The sequence below is a fragment of the Solanum verrucosum genome, unplaced genomic scaffold (genome assembly GCF_900185275.1).
Source record: "Solanum verrucosum unplaced genomic scaffold, falcon-dt-bn FXZP01000060.1, whole genome shotgun sequence".
Lineage (NCBI taxonomy): Eukaryota > Viridiplantae > Streptophyta > Magnoliopsida > Solanales > Solanaceae > Solanum > Solanum verrucosum.
Window position 1 is genome coordinate 9,406,012 of NW_026020129.1, and position 20,924 is coordinate 9,426,935.

The following is a 20,924-nucleotide window of genomic DNA, read 5'->3' on the forward strand; positions in this document are numbered from 1 at the left end:
ATTGATTGTTAAAATGTGTTGTTAAATAATTAGTGATACTTCAGATATGAAATTCGAAATTTGAAAAATAAGAGGTAAACAAAGGTAATTGATTCGAGTCATGAAATCAAGCTTTGCATCAGAATATGCAGTCTACATTGCTAGTGGTCGCGGAAAAGGGGTTTGTTTTTTTAATTTTTTTTTATGACAAGGAAAACCTGCAGTCGCTATCATTTGGGTGTGCATAGGTAAAACCCCCACTTCTATGCAATAGCTTGCAAACCACATAGGAGAGGTAACCCACACTAGACAAGCCCAATGCAACGAGCTCCACCCAGTAGGCAAATCCTTTGCTTTCTCTAGCAAGAGGTTTCAAACGTGAAACCTCCAAAATGGAAGTCCCAAGTCCAAACTACTGGGCCACCCCGAAGGGTGAGATGGGGTTTATTCGAACCTCCTTTGTCAATATAAAGTCATAACGAATTTTACATGCATATAGTAAATGATGAATTTTCTTAAAGAAAATCTTATCTCCGTCACTGCACATTACATATACACACCTTGAAGTATGGCCCTTCCCCAGACTCTGCGTGAATATGCACCGGGCTACCCTTGTTCCCTTTCTATTATTTGCTAGATCATACAAGTCACAAGATATTAAAGTGCATGTAACTTTCTCAATTCGAATTCGTGTGTTGCAGTGCCTCACAAATCTCAACTCTACCAACAACTTTTTTTCAATTCCTCTAGAACTAGAAAAAGCTCTGATTAATTTTTTTTTTTTTAAAAATCTTCAAACTCGAGCACCGATCGATTTAGTCATATGGTCAAAACTTATTTTGAATCTTATGCAAATATAAATCATCAATCTTCATCAACAATAAATATTTGTTGATTCAATCAAATATTCTACTAAAATCTATATTCAGGTTATTATTTTGGATATTAGTTATAAATGAGCAATAAACATTTATTAAATAAAAAAATTATTTTTAGTTTTAGTATAGTCAATTTAGTCTTTTATACATTTTTATATAATATACATCTTCCTCATAGTATCATATATAAGCAAATCAAATTCAGTATTGATATTTCATGTCTGTTAATCAGTCGTGCATATATAAGTTGATTAGTCGGGTTGTAGTCAGGGAAGTATGTAGGATTTCGGAATGATGGGTGCACACCGCACTATTGTGAAAAGGTGAATCTAATTAGTTTGACACTTAGTTTCGTATCTTGAAAATAGTTAAAATTTTAAATCTATAGGTCCAAAATTGAATGATTAATTAATTATAATGCCAAAAATTCTATCAATACCGAGTTAGAGAGGTGCTACCTAATTTTAAAAAGAAAAATAGTACAAGATAGATATAAAATTCAAATTTCTAGTCTCACTGAGAGGTGCACCCAATCATCATTACATTAAATGATACTTCGATTGTGGGTTCACACATCTATATTTAACAAAAAAATTAAAAATATAACACTACTATATATGATTTCAGGAGGGGAGCATGGGTTCATGTGAACCCGATGACCCCCTCCAGCATACACCTCTGGTTGCAGTAATGGTTCTCCCACCGGAGGGTAAGTGTGGGTGTCAATCACAGTGGTCTAGGTCGTGACATCAACAATCAAAACTGTAAAGGATTTTTTTTTACTTTTGGTTTCATTGTACTTGTAAATCCCTAAAAACATTTTATTTAATTTTTAATTTGATATACCGATAACTACATAGAGATGTGAGAAACTAAGTACAATGCATGAATTACCTAATACATGATGTTTTTGACAAATTAAATGATTTTTCCTAAATTTTTAGTCCAATCGTTACAAGTACTACTTGTCATTATTTGCACATTCGTAATTGTTGAGGAATTCTCAATTTTATTTAAATTCATCGAAAATAAAGGTTCAAAAACACTCCTCAATTTTTAATTATTGTTTAAAACTATCCTCAAATAAGAGCTTTGTTCAATGTTAAAGTCGAAATATTACATTGGCATTTATATATATATTTTTTGCACATAAGTCTAGTTCGTTTTCAAAAATTTTTTCAAAATAAATCTAATTTTGATTCCAGACTCAACAACATATTTGGTCATATGGTCAAAAGTATTTTCAATATTTTATTATGTAGATATGAACAATAAAAAACCATTCAAAGTCTTTTTAGATTTGGTCAAATGAAGTTAAGTATTATTTTGGATATTAATTACAAACGGGCAATCAACATTTATTAAACAAAAATCTTTTCATATATGGTCAAATGTAATTCAAAGACTACACAAAGTCAAATCTAGTACATAATAGTCAACTTAGTCTTTTCCACATCTCTATATATTAAAAAAAATGTCTTCCTTATTGTAGCAAAGGTATCAATACTTACACCTAGCAAATCAAATTCAGTGTTGAGCTTTCATGTTGTATTAATTAGTCTAATTTCTTCAAAACACCTAAGATTCATGCCTATAAAAAGAAATGAATTCACGATGCATCAAAAGACTGTTCAACAAACGTTATTGATGTTATATTTTCTTTTGAGTTATAATGGTGTGGAAGGACAAAAAAAGCTATCCAAATTAGAGGATGCGGAGTTAGAGAAACAACTGAAAAGTTTGAACAAGCCGGCCGTTAAAACAATAAAGGTATTTTTTTTTACAAAAAAATTATTTTATTTTACTTGTAAGTCCATAAAGACATTTTATTAGATAATATCACTTTTGTATTAGAGAAAAACATTCATTTGTCACATGATTCTTGGGAAATGGAGAACCTTCCCTTTCCTTCTTTGTGTGTAAACTTTCGTTGTAGTTGAAGATTGAGTAGGTTAGTCCGTTTCGATTTGTTTGTTTTACTTTTTTTTTAATCTGTTTTAAGAAAAATGTTTTTTCCATTTTTGGAAACTATTTGATTCTATTTTTTCACAAAACATGTTTAAACCACAAGATTTAAGAGCATCTTGATATATTCTATATTTATTTATTTTAAGATCACAAGATTCAAAACAAAATTACTTTTTGAAACTTCATGTCAAGTCCAATCAGACAAATGAATTAAAATGGATTAAGTACAATTTTTGCATCTTATCTTGCAAATTGGAGATAAAGGCATAACAATGGCTTAGAACACACCTATCGAACTATTTTTCGTTAACAAATAATGGCATGGATAAACCTTTTCTCAACGAAAGTAGCATAAATGAACAAAATATTAACGAATGACCTAGATAAGTCTTTTCTCAAAGTTTGATAGCATATTTGAGAATTTTTCCTTTTATTTTTATTTTTTAAAAGCAGTAGTATTACCATTTACTAACAATTGTTCTCGTGAGAATCTTTTGTGTTTAAAAGGTACATCTTGTTGTAACTTAGGCTACTTATTTTATTAATTTTGATTGTTTACAGACTAAATATGGAGATACATATGATTGTGTAGATTTCTACAAACAACGTGCATTTGATCACCCGTTGTTGAAGGACCATAATTTTCATCCTAAGGCATATCTCTACTCTCTTTTCATTTCGTTATCATTTTGTTCATATTGGATATGATGTTATTGACATACAATTAAACATCTGATTGAACAGATGAAACCTACTTTATCTAGAATCAAGAAAGATTCAACTTCGTCATCGGCAACTAATAGGTCATCGATAATATGGTCAAAAGATGGTGGATGTCCTTTTGGAACTATTCCTGTTAAGAGAATTACAAGAGATGATCTGATAAGATTAAGACGTATGCCCCCGCCAGAAGATGTCACATTCGAAGATGAATATGATGTTGTAAGATGATTTATGCCAATTTACTGTTATATATCTTGAATATTTCAAATCTAAACATAAATTCATTATCTAATGCAGAGCAACAACAATAGTGAGCCGAATGGAAGATACATATCTTCACAAGGATATAAGGTGGTATATGGCTATAAGATTCATTATCTAATTTCCATGTTTTATTTAATTGGATTTGAAGTAAAACAAAAGGAACAAGTTATTCTTAGGTTAATTTGGGTATTATGTAAGATTTACTAAAAATAATTAACCTTTTTATTTAGATTGCAATAGTTCGGATTCCATATAATCCAAATAGCAAGTTTGCGGGAGCTGGAATGGATACTGTTTTGTACAATCCTCAAGTTAATGGACAACAACATAGTGGATCTCGACTAAAAATTCAAAAAGGATCAGATATCTTACAAGTTGGTTGGAGAGTAAGTTTATATCAATTTTTTTATTCCATTATTCTATATGTAATGACCCGGACCCGAAAAGTCATTTTTTTTTATAATTTTGAATAGTCATTTAACAATAGTTAATTAATTTGCGAGTAATTTATTTATTATTAACAATAATAGGACAAGTTTGAAATATTAAAATAAGTTACTAGGTTTATTACTTTTAATACATATTATTTTATTTAGTAAAAGGAATAAGAAAGGAGTCTGGCAATAATTAACCTACGGCTTCAACATGGAGGTAGTTGGTGCCGCAAGAAAATTGTTTCGTGCTTGAGGTAAACCTCAAGTTCAACTTTTATTATTTGTAGTAATTCTAGGATAGATAGTATACATTAGTATAATTATATATCTTTGAGAGAAAGTCTAAATTTTAGTTATTGTTGTTGGAAATTTCGGCCAGAAATAATGATAAGTATATTATATTTAAGAATTATGTAATGGCGATATCATTTAATGAATCTAATGATCTAATGATGGGTTAATCACTTGAGACTAGATTTTTGAATAATATAGGCAAGTTTGTGCATATTGACTCGTTACTGTTATTATTTTATTATTATTATAATTGAATGTGAAACGAGTTGAAAGTTTGACTGTTGTAAATTAACTTCTGCCACTATGTACGTATGTTTGGAATTGGAAGGGAATGCATCAGTGGCCAATCATTATGTAATGATGGCCACATGATTGTTAAATTAATTATGATAATCAACTAATGGTTTTGGTTTTGAAATTTTAGGTCGTATGTTGTAGTTAAGTTTAGTGGTTATGACATTAATTTTTGGTCTCACAATTTTCTTATAATTATCACATATGATTCAAGCTTTGAAATATTGAGACATGTAATTAAATATTAGGTGCATGATATTATATGAATACCATTATATTTATGATATTTGGAGAAATTGGAACTTAACCATAGGCTTGAAATTCAGAAAAAACATGAGAGTTGACATGTTAATTGGCACCAAGATTAAGAACTTGATTATAAATTGAGTGAGTTTTTGGGTCTAGGCTAGACCTATAGTAATCTGAGTGTGGTTAGTTTCGAAATCTTATTGTAATTATTAATGTGAATAGATTGCTTTGAGTTGGAAGTTCAACGAAAGGAAAGACTCAAGTCTTGGAGTGATTGTTCGACTATTTGAGGCAAGTGAATTTCTAAACCCTTGTTAAGTGTATGGAATTCATGTATTTCCTTGTAATATGTGTTTAGGGTAATGAGGCTTGGTGATGGGTTGACTTGTCCACATTGATTAATTCTAATGATGAGAAAGGGATAATAAAAGGCAATGTGATAAATTGTTTGTGTGATGTGTTGAGAATTGTTTGAAAGGCTTGTTGAATCATTGTTGATGTTGTAGTATGATTGTGTTGTTGTGAATTGTGCAATGTTATGAAAATGGTCATCTCCTCATTATTTGTGTGAACATGTCATTTGCATTGTTCTGAGACATGGTTGTGACAAGTGTTATGTGCATTGAGAAAGAATAAGAAAATAAAGAGGATGTACCATTTCGAGGGACGTATCGCACGCCGCGATGGATACTATATTTCGAGGGACGTGTCGCGCGCCGCGACGGATACTATATTTCGAGGAACGTATCGCGCGCTGCGATGGTTACTATTATCGAGGGTCGTATCGCGCGCCGCGATAGATGTATGGACAGAAATATCCCGCATGGGTCCCGGACTGAGAGACAGCGGGTGTGTATCATTAGGTCAGACATGCATCACTATACTTGACATTGCATTTCATTGCATTGCATTTCTTTATTATTGGTGAACTTGATCTTGTGTGTTGCTGATCTTGTGAGTGTCTTTCTATGGAACTTGTGACTGATGAATATTGAGCTTGTTGTTGAAGGTATGCAATTGTTAGAGTGTTGTTGTTGAGGATATGAAACTATTGTTGTTGTTGAGGATATGAAATTGTTAGAGTGTTGTGTTGAGCTATGTGCTTTGTAAATTGTGAACTGTTAGGTTGGGCTGGTTTTATACAGATTGTAGTTATGAAGGTTCGGTTGGGGTGTAAGGAGTACTTGTATTCTATCCCCTTAACTCGTGTTTAGAGGTTTACTTGTTGAGTACCGTGTGGTTTGGTACTCACCCCTTGCTTCTACAAATTTTTGTAGGTTACGAGCCTGGATTTTTGTGGTACTTGTCATTCTCTTATTTTCCAAGGCTTCTGGGAGATTTGTGAGGTAGTTGTTTGTCTTCTCAACGATCCTTCTTACTCCTGTTTATGATCTTGTTCTACTCTAGAAACAATGTAATATGAGACTTGTTATTTTCTTTTTATTCAATTGTAATACTTTAGAGGCTTGTACACGTGACAACCAGATTTTGGGTGTATATTTGAGTTTATTATAAAAATTTCCGCATTTTATTGTAATGGTTGAGTTTTAGGCTGACTTGTCTTGGTGGGTTAAGACGAGTGTCATCACGTCCATTTTTGGGTCGTGACACTATAGTTTTGTGGAAGAAGGATGTGTGTTAACCATTGAATATTGTGCTTTTAAGATGTATATTAGAAAATTTGTTAGTAAATGCTCAATATTTAATAACTATAATATAATATCTCTCTTTCGTGCATTAGGTGGACCCAACGTTATACGGGGATACTAAAACTAGGTTTTTTTTATACATTTCCAGGTAACTATCTTTTGTACCATGGTGATTTCCCTTTTGAGTTCATTAAACTAGTACATCTTTTAGGGTGTGTTTGGTTTGAAGGAAAATATTTTCTGGAAAATGTTTTTTAAGTTTCTCATATTTAGTTGGCTTAAATGTTTTGGAAAATGTTTTCCAAATCAACTTAATTTCCTCAAATTTAAGAAAAATGACTTCCCTTAAAAAAATAAAGGAAAACATTTTCCAAAAGCCTACTTCATCCTAAAATTACAATATTTTTTTTCTTACCCTACCCCATACTCCGTACCCGACCATCCACATCCAAAAAAAAATAAATTAAAATTTTCTTATTTTTTTAATTTCAAATAATTTTTTACCCTTATCCCCAACCCCCAAACCAGCCCCCCTCTACCAAACAAACAAACAAAATTCAAAAAATATTTTTTGAAAAATATTTCAAATTTAAAGATTTTTTTACCTCACCCAACCCCTATCACACCTACCCCTCCCCCCCTCCCCCCCAAAAAAAATTGATTTGGAATTTTTTTTTTGAAATTTTAAAATTTCATTTTTACCCTATCTCATTCCCTAACTACGCGACCTCCCCCCCACCCACACACGCAACCTCGTCAAATTTTCTTTTAAAAAAAATTATACTTGAAAAGTATTTTAAATTTTTAAAAAATTATTTTTTTCGTCATTCCCCACCCCTAATCCCTAAACCCCCACTCAGGCCACTCCAATCAGTTTTTTTTAAAATTGGTTTTGAAAGATATTTCAAATTTTAAAAAATTCTTTTTTATGTTGTCCTCTACCCCCCCAGCCAACCCCAACCCCAGTCAATTTAAAAAAAATAATATTTTTGAAAAATATTTCAGATTTTATAATTTTAATTTTTTACATCACCCAACCCTACCACCCCCCCCCCCTTCCCCATGTCAATTTCTTTTTTAAAAATTATTTTTATTGAAAAATATTTCGAATTCATAAAATTTCATTTTTTATGACAAACCTACTCCTCACCCCTCCCCCCTCCCCCTCGATCATTTTAAAAATATATATATATTTCTGTACACTCAACCCCCCCCCCCCCCCCCCGCCACCTTATTTAAAAAAAATATTTTTGAAAAATATTTATGGGTCAGGGCATGGGTTGGATCTCAGGGAAATAATTTGGAACGGTCGTCGGGAACCTGTCCTAGTTCGGGTGTCAGGGTCGGGTCCTAGATCGATTATTCAGGTTAATTTTCAGGTCAAAAATTATTTTCCTAAATAATTTGGAACGGTCGTTGAGAACCTGTCCTAGTTCGGGTGTCAGGGTCGGGTCCTAGATCGATTATTCAAGTTAATTTTCAGGTAAAAAATTATTTTCCTAAAGAGTATTTTCTAGTCTCAAGCCAAAAATAAAAGATATTTTCTGAAAAATGTGTTTCACTTACCAACCAAACATTACAAATATTTTCTACTCACCAACCAACATGAGAAACTAACTTAGATATCTACTTGTTTTTTCCAAGAAAACATTTTTCTAGAAACACATTTTCCTTCGTACAAAACACACCTTTAGTTTAACTATTTACCTTGATTTTTAAGAATTCAAGTATGAGATATATCTATTTTTTTAGGATGGTAAAATTCATTGCTTCAATACACTATGTCCCGGTTTTGTACAAGTAAACTATGACGTACCTCTTGATAGTTCATTCATGGATACTATTTCACAACGTGGAGGGAAACATTGGGGTGTGAAAGTATACATTGATCGGGTACATTTTATATTGTTTTTATTTTTCTTATTTAGAGTCTTTGAATATTTATACAAATATAGGAATTATAGTTAGGAGATAACATAAATATTGTTATTGACAACTTATTATTAGTATTTTTTTTTTAAAAAAAAGGACTTAGCTGGAAATTGGTGGCTTTTAGTGTCACTAGACTTAACGCGAGTAGGTTTCTGGCCACAAAGTCTCTTCACTGACTTGAAAAGTTTTGCTACGAATGTTGATTGGGAGGAGTTGTATATAGTCCACCAGGTGTACCGGAACCTCCGATGGGCTCAAGCTATTTTCCTATTGAAGACACTTCCTATGATGCTTATTGTACTGAAGTTATAATTGTCAAGGAGAAAGGAATAACAATTGAAGTAGATAACACAATCACACATACCGACAATCCGTACAAGGTTGAATTTATACAACTTTCACATGGTGCAAAACATAAGTATTTTGTTCTTTATGGGGGACCGGGTGAAAGTACACATGTTTAATAGGAAAGAAAATCTTCCAAATCATGAAAAAAGTTGAATAAAATTATTCCTATTGGTTCTATATATACCTTTAATTTGAATGTTATATTGTCTTTCAAAGAAATGCAAAGGAAGAAAAAAAAGGAAAATGGTCCAAAATACCTCTCAATTTTCATTTATTTGTTGATCTTGCCATTACCATTAAAATTGAGTTATTTATACTCTTGTCGTCTACAAACATGTCACCCGTACCCCTCAATTGGATGAAAAACTCTAAATCAACAAAAATAATCCAATTTTAATTAAATTACTGGATTTTTAAAAAAATTCAAACCCGGCCCAACTAACCAAATAAATATTTACCAAATTAAATCCCCAAATCTATCTCTCTATTTTTCACCTCTTTACAACATTTTTCATCCATTTCTCCTCATCATCTTTTCTCTTCTAAAATTGCTATATATTCTACTTACTGTGCGAGCTATTTTTCTTCTAAAATTGCTATTTATTTTTCTCATTTTTTAGGCATTTTTTTTTTTATAAATAAAATAATTTACTCACTAAGAAAACAAACAATTAAATAATTTACTCACTAAGAATATAATTAAATAAGTCCACATACTTTTTCACCTTTAAAAGTTGTAGCTGCACTAATTTAATCATATACGTTTCAGTTGTAACTATATATGTATTTATGGGTCAAGGAAATCCAAAAGACAATTAACAATTAAATAATTAACACACTAAAATCTTAATCATGATGAAAACTCCAAAAGCCTCTAACCAACTAATCAGAAGAAGAAACATTTTCGAAACGTAAAGAAATGAATGTTCTTAAATGTAACCTTTTTTATTTTTATTTTCTTTTTCTTTTTAAAATATTTATATAATATTATATAATTACTTGTGATATATGTTTGTGTTTTTGTCTGGTGACTAATCTCATTGAATTCTTTATTTTTATTTTATTTTTAAAATATTTTTATAATATTATATTGCTACTTGTGATATATGTTTGTGTTGTTTTGCAAATTGAAAATAGATTACTATCAAATGAAATCATAGTCATTGGAGGAAATCTTCTAAAGTTATATAATTCCTTCGGTATTATTATATTTGCTGAATATTGGCTTATAATTATATTTGTATATGAGAAGAAAATTGAAAATACCCCAAAATCTTTTACTTTCTTGAATTATTTCTTTGGTATGACCAAAAATGTGAAAAGTCATCTTCTCAAGAAATAGAAAATCTATGATGTTCAATGATCCTATAGATACATATATCTATGTGTTTGTTTGTTTAATTAACGAAGTAAAATTAAGTTTAAATTTGTACGCATCTCAATATAAAAACATTACATTCTTATTTTGAAGTTCATCTCTTTCTTTCAAGATTCAGCTTTAAAAAGAAAATATAAATTACTGTTTCATTTATATAGATTATTATTATATATAATTCAAGTATTTCTAGATGATTGAAATTTCTAAAATTAAAGAAAAATAAAAATAAAATAAATAACAATAATGCATAGCTTTTTATTGGTTAAAAGAGGAGATATTATATCATAATATTATGCATCAATACAAATATTATGCATAGCTTAAAGCTTAAGAAACAATGTGTTCAAAAATTCAAGACTAAATAAAGTTTTAATAGTTTTGATAATCGAGAATTAAGGGAATATTAAGAAAATTCAATAAGATTTTTATAATCACGTGAAGTGCTAACTTATTCAATAGTAGTTTCTAACATAGAAAAGTAGCATTGTTTTGTGAAATTGTGGTAGTTTAGAAAAAGTGTCACATAAATTGAGATGAAAAAGTAATATTTTATGCTTAAATTAGAAAAGAAAAAAAAAAGTCAACAAAATAAAAATTAAAGTAATATGTTAACTATGTTATATAATATAGTAATAAAGCATATAAATGTGATGTAGTGGCCACGGCTTAATAAATAAGGCAATTTCTAATTGCAGCGGAAGTCGTTTTTTTGCAAAAATAAATAAATGTTGCAAACACAAAATGCACCCATGCGGGAATCGAACTCGCACCTTCAAGGAACACAAATTGACGCCCTATTTGTGTAGGGAGTGGCAAGTTTATTATTTATATAATACCATGTACATATATACATATCTAAACAGAATTTGATCGAGTTCACTGAATGCCATGGCACCCCCATAACTATGAATCGATCCGCCCATGCTTCAAATCATTTCTCAAAACATAAGATTATATATCATATATTATAATAAAATATTTATATTAATTATAATTAACTTAAAAGACATATACAATTTAAAATGGTCCAATACAAATTAAATGTGAATAAGAATTATGCTTGAAAGAATCTTACCATTTCAGATAAAAAATGATCAATTCTAGTGAGGCCCACATTTTTTTAATACATAACTTTTTACAAACTAATAGTTGTGTCAAATTACAAAATTAATGGGGCCACAATTCACAAAAATGATACCTTAAAATTGTTGATAAAATAGATAAGTGAAGTTGGCGGTCAAACTTTTTATTACTTATTAGCATAATTATTACATAGTACGTTTTTAAAAAAAATACATAGTACGAAGAACATTTATTACATAGTACGTAGAATAATAAAACTAAACCAAACAAGTGATCCACGACGTATAGATATTGCCATAATTGCGACGACAGGTTGGGCACGTAATTTGGCGGCACATCCAAGTTGAAATGCACTCACTGTGGTACAAGTGAGTGCATGGAAGAATATAGATATTGTCTGTTGATTCAAAGTCGGATAAACATATCCGACATGTAGTGTCATGACCACCTAATTCTATATCAGAATAGGGCAGACGTGTAAACAAGCGAAGAGTTGCTTGTCCACGCCTTTTAATTGCCCATTTCTGCCCTACTTTAACAAGTAGAAATATAAAAAGTAAAACAACACCCATAACTATTACTGCTATCATAGCTTGAACTCCGTGGTGAAGGAAATACTTTCTATCTGATTCTGATTCTGATTCTTGTGTGAGCGACATCGTCATAAAGTTGTACAACCAATAATCTGCTCAAATATTATAAGTTGAAAGAAATTTCAATAATCTGCCAAATGGATAGAGATGGAGGAAGAGTTCATGCAAAATCGAATGGATTTAATTGTTTACAAGATACTACTAAATGAGAAGAATAGAGGGCTTTTGAAATGTTGTGTGTTCTTTTGAAAAAATTATGTTTGTTATTAAGGGTTATTAAGGAGCATATATATGGGTTGGAGTTACGTTCGAGCATAAGCTTACTTGTAAAACCAGTGTTTTTAATTTAATGGTGAAAATGACTTGATATTATAAAATGACAAAAGATCCACGTTCGTTTGGTGTACTTGCTTAAGGTTCCTCTTTGTGTGTATATATATAGACTATAAAGTAAGTGGTTGTTTATATTATTGATGATAGAACAATATAATCATGTGTGATGAACATAAACTCAGAATTATTGTCAAGTTTATTTCAATTTTTGTTGTTATGGTAAAGAGTACAAATAATAGAAAGGGAATAAGGCTAGCCCGTGCACATACACGCAAAGTATAACGAAAACAGTGGCGGAGCCAGAAATTTCACGAAAAGGGAAAAAATTGTTGCAAGTGAGATTTAAACACGCAAGCACTGACTCATTAAAGATGTCTAAACACGCATTCAAGACATCTTAAACCACTAGGCTATAGAACCTATTATGTCAAGAGTGTCCAAAATATATTATTTAATCACTTTGTGCATCATTTTACTTATATATGTGGTATTTTTTTCCGACAAAGGGTGTCCAATTGGACACCTGACATACATGTGCCTACGCCCCTGAAGGAAGTGGCGGGCAGACAAGATTTTCGTCAAGAAAATTCATCTACTATATGCAAGTAAAAATTATTATGACCTTATATTGTCAAAGGAAGTTCGGACAAACAATATCCTTTCCACTACCATAACTAATATAGATCGCATATCCTGATGCAAGCATGATTTCACAATTTGAACCTATGATCTTTATATTCCTCTTTTGATTTTTTTTTAGCTGCCAGATGAATTAACTAATTTATCATTACGTGTCCTAAATTCACGCAAAGGAATCGTGTACTCATATTGTAATCTAATCGTTTTTGCAATTGTGCCTAATAAAGTAATGATTTAAGTCTCCACACTACTTAGACCGTAGTCTTTTATCACTACCTCCTAAAAATAAAGAGGCTATTTTTGATTCATTCAACATGCTATTTAGACAAGTGATTTGATTCACATTTCAATACTGTTATCTTTTTCAATATGCAATATATCTTGTAAGTTACTGGAATTTCTTTTATATTTGGCTGTATATTGCAAATTATTGCCACCAATGACACATATGACTGTATACTGCAGATTATTTTTCAATATGCAATACATCTCGTAAGTTACGATATCGCCCGCACAAGAATCAGAATCAGAATCAGATAGAAAGTATTTTCTTCACCACGGAGTCATAGGTATTTTTTTTTTACTTTTGATGTTTGTACTTGTTAAAATAGGACAAAAATGGGTCATTAAAAAATGTGGAGAAGAAACTCTTCGCTTGTTTCCATGTTTGACTTATTCTGATATAGAAAACAAGAGTTAGGTGACAAGTTTAGTATGAAACTCACACTATCAATAATTTAGGTATAAAACCAAAAAAAATAATAGTTTAAATGTATTTTTGACACTATATCTTTTTAATTTTCTACTTGGAAGTGACATTTTCCCTTTTAGTTTGACTACGGTGGAATTGAGTCAATATATCAGTCTGAATTTCGTAAAGTTATTACTCTTAATTAAAAGGTTTCTTGGTAATAATCTCTTTGCATAATTAATTTCTTCATCACCTGTTTCTCCCTTTAATTTATTCTATTACCACAAAATATTAACGTTCAAAATTTTAAAAAAATGACATTTAAATGTAGTGATTAATACATAAAGAGTTAACAATAAAAATATATAGTTATAATATTACAATTTTTCAAAATTTATATCTAAATTATCAGGTGCGTGTGAATTCTACTTGAATTGTCACCAACTATTTATCAAAATATACATCAACAATCATTTGTTTTTTTTTCCTACCTTAAATATTATCGCCATTCATGTAGAAAACGGGAACAAATGATTGTTGAAATGTGTTGTTAAATAATGGAAAAATTATATGAAATAGCAAACTATTAATTCAAATTAAATTCTATAGCCATAGTTTATTTTATTTGTAATTCGCAGCAAACATCCCCTTTTTTTGTCATCTGGTTCGGTATACAATTAGCCATTTTCGGTATACAATTACCCATTCAGTATACAAATGTATAAAATGTGTTTGTGTTTGTATAAAGCGAGAGAAAAGTGTATATACAAATACAAATACATATATTTCGTCTTATAAACTTATAATTATACAAATACAGATCTTATTATACAAATTACAATGTATAAATGAATTTATACAAAACTGAACAATTTGTATAAAACTGGATGTATCTAGCGAATTATACAAATCAAAAGCTCCATAGCAAATATAAAATTTGTTATGGAGAACAATTATGCAAACTATAACTGTAACATACCAATATGATTTTTATGTTTGCTATATGTGAAACATATAGCAAACATAAAAACATCATAGATACTTCAGATATGAAATTCGAAATTTATAGATATTTTAGGTGGTTTTTGACATTGAATCATACATAAAAATCGAGGACATTAGCATAAAAGGGAAATAAACAATCAGTTCACATTTTATTTATTTTTTAAAAATATTCTCCCTTGATATCCGTTACTTAATTTTACTTTAACCAAAATCCAATTATTAAATGTTTATGCAAATAAATTCCACAAAATAAGCGCCTTTCCTTTTATGGTTCAAGCTCTCATCCTATTTTCTATAAATTCATAGAAGAATTCATTTTTTACCAAATTCATACACTTGTTTTTGTATATATATATATATATATATATATATATATATATATATAATTTAGAGGTGTATATGACCGGGTTGGTTTGGGTTTTTCAAATATCAAATCAAACCATTTGTGTAAAAAAATTAAATTTATAAACCAAATCAAACTAATAAAATTCAGATTTTTTCGGGTTTTTCAACCTCGGGTTGGTTTGGGTTTTTCAAATACCAAAGCAAACCATTGTGTTGAATTTTTAAATTTATAAATCAAACCAAACTAATAAACCTCGGATTTTTTCAAATTTTTGGATTTTTTCGGTAAAGTTTGCATACAAACATATAATTAACTTGTGCTCCAAATATTTCTTTAGTCCAACCAAATTACAATTATCTAAGGTGTTTCTTAAGAAAATAACACAAAATATGAGATGAGTGATGACACTAAAATATTCAATAAAAAATAATAATGAAATCATCATATAAAATAAATATTGCAAAGTCATAATGAAAATGATCATAATTTAAAAGTACTAATTCATGCTAAAATAAGTTTAATAAGTATCAGTTACATTACTAAATGTTTAAGGAAAATTAAAATTAGATTATGTATTTTAATTGTCTAAACCAATGTAAAACTAAAGAACAAATATTCAATATTATTTTCATTCTTAGTGTTGAATTGATTTTCTTTTTGCATTAGTATTAATTTGATTTTGATTTAAGTTTTATTATAATTATCAACATCTATGAACTATAATCTTTATTGGACCATTCAGAATTCTAAGTTTTAAACTTGAAATAATATATTAAAAGATAAAAACTATGAAATAGTATAAGGAATATTTTAAAATTATATCAATGTAAATATTTTTATGTATAAAATAAAATTTTAAAATTACATATAATGTCGGGTTGGTTTGGTCTCGAGTTGGTTTTTTTTAGTTAAAACCAAACCAACCCAAATATAGTCGGCTTTTTTTTTCAATACCAAACCACTAGTTGGGTTTTTTGTTCGATTTGACTCAATTTGCGGTTTGATTCGATTTTTGGTTCGATTTTGTACACCCCTAATATATATATATATATATATATATATATATATATACACGTATGTATATTTCACATTTTCTTATAAAAATATTTTTTACCAAATTAATACACTTCTTTTTGTATATATATGTATGTACATTTCACATTTGCTCATAAAATTATTTTTGATTAATTCAGAGTATGTTTATTAAGGGATGAAGATCTCACTTAAATATAGGAAATAAATGGGAGAGAAGCATTACTTTTTTTTCAATTACTTGCACATTTCAATTATATTTCTCAAAATTGATAGCACTTCCTATGTATGTAGTTAGAAAAAAATAATAAAGAGAATTGAATTTTTTTCCCTTTGCAATTCTTTGAAAGGCAACATAACTTTCAAATTAAAGGTATATATAGAAAAATTATCTTCTACTTTTTTCATGATTTGGAAGATTTTATTCCTACTAAACATGTGTACTTTCACCCGGTCCCCCATAAAGAACAAAATACATTTGATCTGCATCATCAAAAAGTTGTATAAATTCAACTTTGTACAAATTAGGATTATCCGTATGTGTGATTGCTTTATCTACTTCAATTGATTTTCCTTTCTCGTTGAAAATTGTAACTCCAGAACAATAAGCATCATAGGCAGAGTTATCAATAGGAAAATAGCTTGAGCCCATTGGAGGTTCCGGTACACCTGGTGGACTATATACAACTCCTCCCAAATCAACGTTCGTTGCAAAACTTTTCAAGTCTGTGAAGAGACTTTGTGGCCAGAAACCTACTCGTACAAAGCTTTTGGTCATTAAAAACCACCAATTTCCACTGTCTAAGTCCTTTTTTCAAAAAATAAATAAATAATCAATAACAATTTTTATGTGATCTCCTGATTATAATACCTATATTTGTATAAAAGCTCTAAATAAGAAAAAGAAAAACAATATAAAATATACCCGATCAATGTACATTTTAGCACCCCAAGGGTCCCCTCCACGGTGTGAAATAGTCTCCATGAATGAACCATCAAGTGGTATGTCCTTGTTTACATGTACAAAGCCGGGACATAGTGTATTGAAGCAATGAATTTTATCAGCCTAAAAGTATAGATACATATCATACATGAATTCTTAAAAATAAGGTAAATAGTTATAAACTTAAAGATCTACTAGTTTAATGAACTCGACATACAAAAGATAGTTACCTGAAAATGTATAAAAAGCCTAGTACTAGTATCTCCGTATAACGTTGGGTCCACCTAAAGCACAAAATAGAGATATTATTTTTATAATTATTGAATATTTAGTATTTACTAACAAATGTTCTAATATACATCTTAAAATCACAATATTCAATGGTTAGCACACATCCTTTTTCCACAAAACGATAGAATAATGGAACAAAAAAATTGATATAAACTTACTCTCCAACCAACTTGTAAGATATCTGATCCTTTTTGAATTTTTAGTCGAGATCCACTATGTTGTTGTCCTTTAACTTGAGGATTGTACAAAGCAGTATCCATTCCAACTACCGCAAACTTGCTATTTGGATTATATGGAACCCGAGCTATTGCAACCTAAATAAAAAAGTTAATTATTTTTAGTAAATCTTACAGAATACCTAAATTAACCTAAGAATAACTTGTTCCTTTTTTACTTCAAATCCAATTAAATAAAACATGGAAATTAGATACTGAATTTTATAGCCATATACCACCTTATATCCTTGTGAAGATATGTATCCTCCATTTGGCTCACTATTGTTGTTGCTCTGCATTAGATAATTAATTTATGTTTAGATTTGAAATATTCAAGATATATAGCAGTAAATTGGCATAAATCATCTTACAATATCATATTCATCTTCGAATGTGTCATCTTCTGGCGGGGGCATACGTCTTAATCTTATAAGATCATCCCTTGTAATTCTCTTAACAGGAATAGTTCCAAAAGGGCATCCTCCATCTTTAGACCATATTGTCGATGACCTATTAGTTGCCGATGAGGAAGTTGAATCTTTCTTGATTCTAGATAAAGTAGGTTTCATCTGTTTAATCAGATGTTTAATTGCACGTCAATACTATTATATCCAATATGAACAAAATGGTAATGAAATGAAAAAAGAGTAGAGATATGCCTTAGGATGAAAATTATGGTCCTTTAACAATGGGTGATCAAATGCACGTTGTTTGTAGAAATCTACACAGTCGTATGTATCTCCATATTTAGTCTGTAAACAATAAAAAATTAATAAAATAAGTTGCTTAAGTTACAATAAGATGTACCTGTTAAACACAAAACAATCTCACGAGAACAATTGTTAGTAAATGGTAATACTATTGCCTTAAAAAAGGGGGAAAATCTCAAATATGCCATCAATTTTTGAAAAAAGACTTATCTAGGACATTTGTTAAATTTTTTGTTCATTTATGCTATTTTTGTTTTGAGAAAAGGTTCATTCATGTCATTATTTGTTAACAAAAAGTAGTTCTGATAGGTGTGTCCTAAGCCATTGTTATAGAAGCAGAGTCAGTACTAGGAGTTAGGGGGTTCTAGATCTTAGAAGAAAAGAGAAAAATATTGCATAGCAATACTTCCTTTGAAAAGGAAGAGAGAAATTTTTGTTGATAGTGGTGTTCGAACCCACAACAAATATATGAAAAGCATTTTCATCGCTCTTCCTTACTACTGAACTATCAATTAATTTTTTATGGAGGATTCACAAGTTAATACACATATATATTTATTTAATTTGCTAATACAAATACAGACTATACCGAAAAGCTAGTGGGGTTCGTCCGCACCCAAACCTCCACCTAGCTCCGCCTCTGATTGTTATGCCCTTATCCCCACTTTGCAAGATAAAATGTAAAAATTGTACTTAATCCGTTTTAATTTATTGGTTTGATTTGACTTGACATAGAGTTTCAGAAAATAATTTTGTTTTGAATCTTGTGATCTTAAATTAACTATATAAAATGTAACAAACTGCTCTTAAATCTTGTGATTTAAACATGTTATGTGAAAAAATAAAATTAAATAGTGTCTAAAAAGGATAAAAAAAATTTTTAAAATATATTTTAAAAAAGCAAGACAAACAAATCAAAACAAACTAACCCGTTTAGTCTTCAGCTACAAGAAGAGTTTACACAAAGAAGGAAATGGAAGGTTCACCATTTCCCAAAAATCATGTGACAAATGAATGTTTTTATCTAATACAAAAAGTGGTATTATCTAATAAAATGTTTTTAGGGATTTACAAATACAATAAAATAATTTTTTTGAAAAAATAATACCTTTACTGTTTTTACGGCAGGCTTGTTCAAATTTTTTAATTGTTTCTCTAACTCCGCATCTTCTAATTTGGATAGCTTTTTTTGTCCTTCCACCTCATTATAACTCAAAATAAGATATAATATCAATAACGTTTGTTGAATAATTCTTTGATGCATCCTGAAATCATTTCTTTTTATAGGCATGATTCTTAGGTATTTTGAAGAAATTAGACTAATTAATACAACATGAAAGCTCAACCTGAATTTGATTTGCTAGGTGTAAGTATTGATACCTTTGCTACAATAAGGAAGACATTATTTTTTATAAGATAGAGATGTAGAAAATACTCGGTTGACTATTATGTACAAGATGTTGATTTTATGTGTAGTCTTCTGAACTACATTTGACCATATCTGAAAGGTCTTTTGTTTAATAAATGTTGATTGCCATTTTGTGTTAATATCCAAAATAATAATTGACTTCATTTGACCAAATATGAAAAGACTTTGAATGTTTTTTGTTGGATCATATCTACATAATATTGAACTATTGAAAATATTTTTGACCGTATAACCAAATATGATGTTAATTCGGAAAAAAAAAATTAAAAAATAACTAAACCAATGTGCAAAAAAGAAAAGGATATAAATGCTAATGTACTATTTTGCCTTTAACAATAATTTGATGAATTTAGATAAAATGGAGAATTCTTCAGCAGTTACAAATTGAACTAAAAAGCCATATATATATAATAAAGTTTCTATTACCCGAGATTTTATTTTACCAATTTTTTTTTTAATTTTTGCAAGATTTTTAGTAAGGTAGCTAGATATGTATATTTTTTTCCTTCATACAATTTTTTTCCTACTAAGGTTTTTAACTAGACAGTATCATTTATAGAAATGTCTTAGGTTAGTTTTCCACATCTCTATTCCTATATTACTGAAATACACGTCTTATGTTTCCCTTATTTTTAATATCCCCTTCTATTTCGTATTCGAGCTACATATTAATATATCCAAGCCAGTATTTAATGTATCCGAGCTACATATTATGTATCCGGTTTATTTTATAATGTATCCGAGCTAGTTTTTAATGTATCCGAACTACATATTATGTATCTGGTTTATGTTATAATGTATCCGAGATACTCTTTAATGTATCCGAGCTACATATTATGTATCCAATTTGTGTTACTTTTTAAGGAATTAATGTAATTACAAACTAAAGAGGGATATATTGTAATTTCATATTAAAACTATGTGATTCCTAAAATTAATGGAAAATCATTGTTGATGTAAATGAGAGATTAGGTGGCCCTTACTTATAGGTGAATGGTCCATTATTTTTTCTTATAGAAACTACACTTTTTTTGACTGATAAATCTTGATGTCATATCAATATTCCCTTCACTAAAAAGGGCCAAAAAAATATATAAAAGTGGATATAAAAATATCAATACATATTAAAAGCTCAAATGTCCCATTTCCTCACATTGAGGGGTCACTTATAATAATTTAAATAATACAATTAAAAGCTACCCACTTTTATCAAATTTAATATGG

At 29.5% G+C, this 20,924-nt stretch overlaps 1 protein-coding gene and 1 pseudogene across 1 annotated transcript; one reads left to right on the plus strand and one right to left on the minus strand.

Annotated features, from left to right (window-relative positions):
* Positions 1-2,444: 2,444 nt before the first annotated feature.
* Positions 2,445-9,128, plus strand: LOC125827165 (uncharacterized; annotated as a pseudogene).
* Positions 9,129-16,542: 7,414 nt separating this feature from the next.
* LOC125827166 (uncharacterized) lies at positions 16,543-19,562 on the minus strand. Its single transcript, XM_049506525.1, has 8 exons — positions 19,380-19,562; positions 18,221-18,313; positions 17,933-18,130; positions 17,801-17,854; positions 17,505-17,660; positions 17,286-17,339; positions 17,038-17,178; positions 16,543-16,920 (listed from the first exon to the last, which is right to left on the minus strand). Exons 1-8 carry the CDS (start codon positions 19,560-19,562, stop codon positions 16,543-16,545), a joined length of 1,257 nt encoding a protein of 418 aa, XP_049362482.1.
* Between the last annotated feature and the right edge of the window lie 1,362 nt (positions 19,563-20,924).